The 8,389-nt window shown below is 43.6% G+C and overlaps 1 protein-coding gene across 5 annotated transcripts; it reads left to right on the top strand.

Annotated features, from left to right (window-relative positions):
* The first annotated feature begins 2,232 nt into the window (after positions 1–2,232).
* On the top strand, positions 2,233–7,211 carry KCNE2 (potassium voltage-gated channel subfamily E regulatory subunit 2). 5 transcript variants are annotated; one of them, XM_026852091.1, is made up of 3 exons: positions 2,233–4,165; positions 4,343–4,520; positions 4,604–7,211. In XM_026852091.1, exon 3 carries the CDS (start codon positions 6,535–6,537, stop codon positions 6,910–6,912), a length of 378 nt encoding a protein of 125 aa, XP_026707892.1. In that variant the 5' UTR covers positions 2,233–4,165; positions 4,343–4,520; positions 4,604–6,534; the 3' UTR covers positions 6,913–7,211. The 5 variants fall into 5 exon arrangements, with proteins under 5 accessions (XP_026707892.1, XP_026707883.1, XP_026707918.1 ...); XM_026852082.1 differs by having other exon boundaries at positions 2,233–4,191; XM_026852117.1 differs by having other exon boundaries at positions 2,233–4,520; positions 4,604–4,735; positions 6,517–7,211.
* Positions 7,212–8,389: the final 1,178 nt, after the last annotated feature.

The raw sequence follows: 8,389 nt of genomic DNA, 5'->3' as shown, positions 1-8,389 counted from the left end.
ACAGAGATATGTTTTTACTTGCTATGAACATTTAGTGTCAGCCTGTCAAGATCCCTCTAAATAGTAGACAATCTTCCTGCAGATCAGCTGTTTCTCCTGGCTGGCACCCATGCCAGATCCTATGTGAAAGGATGGGGGTTAATATTTTGCAAACATACCAAATGTTTTATAACAGGTGATCAAACTGCGTAACACACAATTAGGTCTCACGGTCTCTCAAAAAAACAGAACACCCCAACCGTTGAACCAGCAAATGTATTTACCATGGAGCAGACAAAGGCCCCAGAAAATAGGCTAAGGATGAAACCTCTGAACACTGCTCCCTGAAAGATGGAAGAACAGTTACATAAGAAATAAACAATTGTAAAAGTATTTACTCACTTAAAAAGAAAACCCAACCTGTACAGGGCAAGACATCAAAATTCCCAGTTGTGCTAAAAAACCATACCCTTGGGAGAAAATCATGTACAAATCTTAACTCTTCTACCCTGGGAGAGCAAATAACATCCATCATGTATGGGGTGAATGCAGAAAAAAAATGAAACCATAATGATTTGCTTAGAAGAATGGCAAACAGAGGCAGAAGAGTTAAATGTTCGAGAGGTGGAAGTCAAAGCTCCTGGAGAGATGGTAGCTTATACATGCTGACCCACTGCAGAGACCACACACAAAAATGCAATAAACAGGTAAAAGACCTAGAAGCACAGCTGCAAAACAAAAAATAAAGAGGTAGCATCTTTAATTACCAACAGTCATGAGAAACCAGAATGAGTTGACAAATGCCCTAAGATATATTAAAAATTGGATTATGAGGAAAATTCAACAGAAATAAACAGTTCACATTTAATAGATGTAATCTTAAGAGGAAAGGTTTCAGCAGTCACAGTTAAAGCCAAACTATAAAAACCTAGTGGCCTTGGTAGGTCTTTTTGTTTTAAAGGGTGATCAACTGACAGAAAACAACTTGAAATGCAGCAGCCAGATCCAGGGACAGAACTGTCGATTTCACTAATGTTCTTTTAGCAAATGTGTAAATACCAGAAGGAATCTAGGAGGGCTATCAAGGAGGTAAAAAGTTTAAAGCAGTGGGGAAACTCATTAAATGTTATCAGCACTCTAAGTATCAGTAGTTAGCAGTATAGCATATCAGTAGTTAAAGGCTGAGAAGATTGTGGGTTAAGTCTGTGTATGAAAAGGTTTGAGGTCTGAAAGGCACAGTGAATAGTACAATATTATGATTTAACCAGAACAGAAGAAATACCGAAAGATAAATACATAGGTACATATGAGAGAATACCTCTCCAATAACCACACTTAACAGTTAAGTTCTTTTCTTTCTATGAATTAACCCTATAAAATTCATGATCCTAAGTAATGAACCCTATAATTAATGAATTATGTATGGTTAATATCCTTACTTTAAAGAAAAGGAAGGGAAAAGATGGCAAAATCTGGGTATAAATATATCAGCTGCTGATTTAAAATGAAGTGTGAAGTTTGTCTGTTTATCGTAGAGAATATGGGAAAACAACTGACTGAGGATTGGATAAAAGTCACCGAGTATACTGGAAGGTCCTATGAAGGGACATGTCTGGGGAACAAAGACCACTATTAATAACAATCTTCTATTAATCTTAGCTTCTACAGGAAACAGAAAATTGAGCACCCCATTCCAATCCTATAGATACTGATCTATGTATGTTAGGTGTATGCATGTTTGTGTTTATTTATGAGTATCCCTTTACATTTTTACAACAGATATTGCAAAATGTTGGGAGAGATGAATTGCTAATGAATTCACATAAACACCCCTATCTGGGTGTAATCACACGATCTTCAGTATGTCTGCTACTTTCCTCACTGTCTCACCAGTAAGACTAACAAAGGATTTGTAAAATAGTCAACGAATACATTACTACACAGTCACAGAAGGGTTATCAGTCATGAAGCTTACAAACAATCAAATATCATTCAGTTCTGAGCCTACTGTAGATCTAAAAAGAAAATGTTTTCTTTGAATGGTGCCTTCAAGACCACAGAGCTGCTACATGTGAAAATACATCCAGTTGTACCGTTGTTTATATTAATTCATAAATATTATGCACGTTTACATGTGGTGTACCTCCTGCTGATGACAGTACCCTGTCATGGGATGGATGCACCTGCTGTACAACACCTGGGAGGCAAGAACATGTTGCCACACCACTGCCTCATCAGGGAACGGTCAATTGCTTCAATGGAGCTGGCAGATGTGTGTAAAAGCACTAATCTCCCTGTTTCTTACATAAAGCCCAACATCCAGATCTGCTATGGGTTGTCATTTATCTTGCCCATGACAGTGGTTGAGCTAGTTCTGGAGTCCACACACCTGGTCCATATCTCCCCAGTCTGGCTACAAGGATATTATGAGACCATGCTGAAACTTGCTAGAGCAAAGGTAAACCACCACTACCACTTTGCCTTCATGCACTGAAATAGGCATCCCATCATCTTGCAATAGAAAGCAATCAGCTTGACCAGGAACAATTTGCCCTTGGTAAATCTATGCTGGCTCTTTTCAATCACTTTTTGTTCTTCACATGCCTGATACTGGCTTCCAGAAGAATTTGTCCCTTAATCATTACATGGTTTGAGGTGTGGTTGATCATCCTTCAGCTCCCTGGGCCTTCACTGCCCTTCTCAAGGATGAGCATGACATTTCCCTTTTTCCAGTCACCAAGGAGTCTTCCTGACTGCCATTGTTGGGGTAGCGACAGGAGGCTCAACCAGCTGTTCCTACCTCTCTCCATTGAGATCAGGAGCATTTTGCTTAATACTGGTCTCCATCTGGGAGACTAATATTAAGGCAGTCACCTTTCCTGCCTAAGACATTTGGCTGCCCCTCCTTCTTTTTAAACAGTTCTATGCTCTCTGTCCTTGATCACCTCATTGCTGTAGAGACTGAGCAAACCCTGAGCAAATGTGACCTTCGGGGGGGACACAGCAGAACAGGATTATTCAAGGACTCTTCTGGTTTTGTTGAGAACAGAGTTGGCAGTTAAATTTCATGTCTGCTTGATAACATATGTGTCATATATGTAGGTATGCCTGTGCATGTGTGTGAGTGTACTCCTGCAAGTATTGGCCAAACAGATGGTAGAAGAAGTTGGTTGGAGGAGGGATAAATACTTTCACCAGGTTATCAGGAGTCCAGGGCAGCTACTCTGCTTGGGGACCTCCGTGGCTATGACTCCTCTCAACTCCAGAGACAGGCTCACAGCCCGGAATTTGGGAGCTCCGCTAACAGCGTCTTGGTGCCTCCAGGTGACTTTATCCAGCCAGGACCAATGAGGGTGTGTCTCCAGCTGTTCAATGCAAAGGGCTGGACTTGCCACGGTGCCACTGGCTTATGGGTTTTGTAAAAGCAAACAGAAGCAGCTTGCCAGCTACCTCAACTTCAAGGGGCCGAGCTGAGGGCACGTGGGAAACTGCCAGAGAGAAGCGGGGGATCAGAGAGGAAATGCTGCCAGCAGCTCGCCCCCGTGCTGGGAGGTGTTCATGCACAGAAAATCATCCAGAAGAAATGATAGCTGTAACCATGACAATGTCAGCAGCACAGCACTAGCAGCACTTCCTCAGAGATTAACACTTTTCTGTACCAAGAGTGTATCTCCCTTTTTCTCATGTGTGTTCTTGATTCAGGGGTAGTCCATGTTTGCTTTATCTTCCTCAAAGCAGAGCTACCTGAGAAATTGCTTTCTCTGCAAATTGCTTAGACAGGAGTACCTGCAAAATGAAAATATTTTTTACAGAAAGTCTGTCCCAGCCCATGTGCTTGTGGATCACTTTGCACCACAATCCCACCCTAATCGCCCTGCCTCAGATGTCACCATCATAGCCAGGAGCTGCTGCTGACAGAAAACGAAGTTGTCTCATTTCACTGAGCACACTTATTTTCTAAGGTGTGACTCAGAGCCTTTCAGTTAGGTGTCAGCAATTGCTATTTGCTAGAAATAAAATCAACATTAACTAATTCTGCTTTTTTTTTTTTTTTTTTTTTTTTTAGTAATTTTATGTCTTTTTCTGCTCCGGATCATGAGTGAGGTGTACAGAGAGCTGAGCTCAGAGAGGCTCATCCTGGCTGTGTATGAGGACCTGCTTCTCGCAGCAAGGGCTTCACCAAGGGGTTGGTCACTAACAAGCATGATCCTGGTAAGAGAAAAGGAAAGGCAAACTGTGGGCGCTAAGCAGCCTGACAAGCTGACAGGCCTTTTGCACTGCCTGCTCAGTGCTCAGCTTCTATGTGCCCATTTCAGCCAAGAGAATTATTGTTGTAGGTATTATTATTATAATTATTTTACAGACCTCATCTTCACTCTTCTTCTGTCTGGGTCAACAAAGATCGAGCTGCATCAATGTTTACCCCTAGGAAAGCACAGCATTGCTCTTTTACAATACATGAAATTGCAGTAATAACCATAAATACTCAGCATCTGACAGGATGACTGATGTAAGCTATCAGCCAATATTTGACTTTCCAGGTGAGATTAGATTTAGCATTTAAATTAATATAAACATAAAGTGTGCAGTACAAGGCACTTACTTAACAGACAATTGCTTATAGCCTTGTGCAGGCTGGAGGCTACTTCAAGTTTAAGATATCTCTGCTCCTTTTGAGAGTATCATCATATTATCCAGTGAAGTTTTAAAATCCTGAGCGCTATCGTGAATTTCGTTAGAGAAGGGCACAAGAAAGGTAAGTTTCTGCTGGTAATTCTTTATTTCCTGTTGAAAAAGCATAGTAATTTCTGTTCTGAATCAAAAGAAAAAGCAGAGAGATTTTACACACAAAAAAGTTTCAAGGCATTTTGTATTTAGATTTGCTTATAGCTCGCTCACTTTCATTAGATTACCTTTATCACCTATGTTTGAGTGTGTGTGAGTAACAGAGTATAATTGCAGAGACCTACACGTATGTGTGCCTGTGTCCTTCTATGTGTGCCTGCTCTGTGCACACTGATACTGCAAGGCTAGTCCAACAACCAGTGGAATGTAGATAGATTGCTGAACTTCAGTTCAAAAGACACCTCAATTTCTTATTAGTGATGAAAACTCACCGCCTCTTACCACAGGCTGCAATAAGCTCATCACTGCTTGAAGACTACACTGAGATCAAGTGACTTTTGGAAGCTTGGCCTCATGTTGTAGGGCTTGGTTGGCCTGAAGCATTGGAAGACATGTTATACAGGAGCATCAGACTGAAATGCTGTTCCACACCCTTTGCTTTTTACAGGCTAGCAGGCTGCAATCCAGTCACACCCTCCTCTTTATGTAGGAAAGGCAGAAAAGGACAGCGGCTTTTCTCAGAGCTTCTTGAGAGCTCCTTCACTGAAGTCAGTATGTGATAGTTTCTTTCCCTGACCTAGCTCAGTTCAAGCAGGACCAGATGGATCAGCACAAAGTGACTGGATCAGGAGACTATTTGGACTGACAAATAATCAGTTGCTGAGCAGGTATCTTTCCATTATCTCTCCCACACCTCCCTATCACTCTGCTCAAGCGTTAACAGTCTGGGAGCCTCAGCAGGGTCCCTCTCCCACCCTTTTCCCCTCTGCTAGCAACACTAAAATCCAGCCTTTGAGAAAGACCATTGAAAATAACAGCTTCCAACAGGTCCTGGAGCAGGGGTATCTGCACCACGTCCATATGAAACCGGGCCAGCCTTGTGCCTGTGTGGGAGTGAGCTCTGCGGCAGGACCGTGCTGGAGGGGGATGTCTCCTGTGGGATGGAGACCTGACTCACGGTTTTCTGAGCAGCAGCTGGGTCTGACTGTGGCAAGCTTTGGGAAAGCTGGGAGAAGGGCAGGACAGACATGGCTTTGCAGCACTCCTCAGTGCCCATGCCCCTTTGGGGAGGCTGGCTCTAATGACCAACCAAGGTATGGGGGCTCTGCCTCCTTGTCCCGCCTCTCTCTATCGGGCTACCATTTAAAGTAAGCTGTCTGGCTGTTATGCTCCCACGGACTCATTTTGTCTTGCACAGGTACACCAGCCTTTACACCAGATGTGAAGTCTGAGACCAAACAGGAAAGGGGGCAGGTCATACCCCTCCCTGAGAGATCCTGGGCAGCTGTGTGGAGTGGCACTGTGCCAGCCTTCACAGGACCTGATATGTACTTTGTCTTCTCCTGGGCAAAATGCTACTTCACTCTGTATTTTGCCTCAGCAGGGAAGGCAGTGTGCCTTGACCCCTGTAACATGGGTCACAGGGGCCCACACTCACTGGTCTTCACCAAGGTGTATTTGGCTTCCCACAGACCCAAAGTGACCTGAGTAAGGGGAGAAGTAAGACCTCCTTGGGTCTCTGAACATGTTGAACCACTCAGAGATGGGGATCCTCAGCTGATCTAAAACTGGTACTGCACTTCCAAGTGGCAGGTGTTATTAATTAATCATCCTAATGCAGACAAGAGAAACCAACATAAATTTTGTCTTCATATAGATATTTGATTAAAATAAGTATCATGTTGTCTTTAGTTGCTGTACCTTGCAAGGATGGCTGAAATGCGAAACTTCACTCGAGCTGTGGAAGATATTTTCAAGGAAACCTTTCTCACTTACATGAACGGTTGGAGGAAAAACATAACAGCAGCAGCAGACAAATTGCAAGCCAAGGTTGATGCTGAAAACTTTGACTATGTTATCCTTTATTTGATGGTGATGATTGGGATGTTCTCCTTCATTATTGTGGCGATCTTGGTGAGTACTGTGAAATCAAAGAGGCGAGAGCACTCCAATGATCCCTATCATCAGTACATCGTTGAGGACTGGGGTGAGAAGTACAAAAGCCAGGTTCTGAATCGAGAAGACCTCAGGTGTGTGATCCATGAAAACTTGGGTGCAAGGGACAAAACAAGCCCTGGATCACCTTGACTTTTTTGAAACATCAGCAATGATGAATTATACAGCCACGTGCAGGGAACTCACTGGAATTACAAACAGCTGGGAAACTGTTCATTAAATTAACAGACAGGTTAATGTGGAAGAGAGTGCTGAGGAAATTAACATTACTGTTTCCCATGAAGACTTTGGCACAGCTGCTTGGGGAATACCCAATAAAAATGCATGATTGTGCTTTGCTTTGATATTCTGTTCTTCAGGAAAATAAAACCCAAGAGAATAAATAACTTGATTTATTTTTAGCTTTTTTAAAATCCAGAAGCAGATCTGGATGTTCCCACCTCAGAATAATCATGAATTAGTGGTCATACAGTAAAATATCAAAATCTCAATCTATTGACTGAACAATGTGTTATGGTATGAATCATAGGAGGTAACCTATACCTGCAAACATTCCTTCCAAACTGTTTTTTTTTATCATCTGGCTTCCATTTTTATTTCATTATTCATTGGCAGCAAAGATTGACTCACAGCCTTCTGACAAGGCCTGTTTTATAGCAGAAGAGCTGCTAAACTAGCAGCCTCATCTAGGAGCATGTTCTGGTTGTCTAGGGCAGCTTCCAGAAGTTCATAATCTCAAATTCATTGCTGGCCAAGCTGTCTCTTCTGCTGCTCCTTGGTGTTCCAGAGCAACCTGCCTACCTGGGATACAAGCTGGGTGATGGAGGCACTGGTTACATCCCATCAGTCAGGGCTCAGTGTAAACCGCTGAGATACTGCCTTCTGGCTTTCAGAGGAGGGATTTCTATACCCAGCTATCAAGGCTGTCCCATTGCTGTGCTTCTAAGAGATTCCCATGTTGGGTGCTGGTTTCCACTGGCTGGGAAGTGGTTTTCAAAGATGGTTTGTCCTCTCCCATGTTGCTGATATATCACAATGCTGGCTCTCAGGGAATACTTGGAAGCAGAACCAGTGACACTTCTAGTATTAAAACGTGCTTCACTTGTAAGACTTTGGGGTTAGCTCCTATTCACGTTGCCAGACTTAAGCTAAAAGTTCCCGTGCTGGCTGTCGTATCGTGTGGGCTTGTTGTTTGTTTTTATAAAGTTTTGGCTGAAACACTTAAGTCACGTCTGGCGCTGCATTTCCGACAATTTTGTTTTTCTCACTTTAAAAAGAAATAAAAATGGCTTGTTTTGTTGGGAAGCTTTGGCTTCTTTCAGAGACTGGTCCTGAGATCTGGCACAGCAGCTGCTGCCATGCCCCAGATGTGCCTTTTGCTGGCACAGTAATAAGACTTTGATCCATGTCGGTCCATGAGGGCTGGGGGAGGCTCCTCAGGCCCCTGCAACCTTTTGGTGAGCCTTCCTCGCCTCAGGCTGCCCTCTTTCCCCCACCTCCCCAGTCGGCCTGCGGGTGTCTGCCGGCTCCCCCGCTCGCCCTCCAGCCCGGGAGAGGCCCTCCCTTCGGGCAGGGCGCAGGCGGAGGAGCGCCCCTGCAGACCTCGGCC

Source organism: Athene cunicularia (genome assembly GCF_003259725.1).
Source record: "Athene cunicularia isolate RWA chromosome 1 unlocalized genomic scaffold, athCun1 chr1_part1, whole genome shotgun sequence".
Lineage (NCBI taxonomy): Eukaryota > Metazoa > Chordata > Aves > Strigiformes > Strigidae > Athene > Athene cunicularia.
This window is presented reverse-complemented; position numbering and strand designations above follow the sequence as displayed.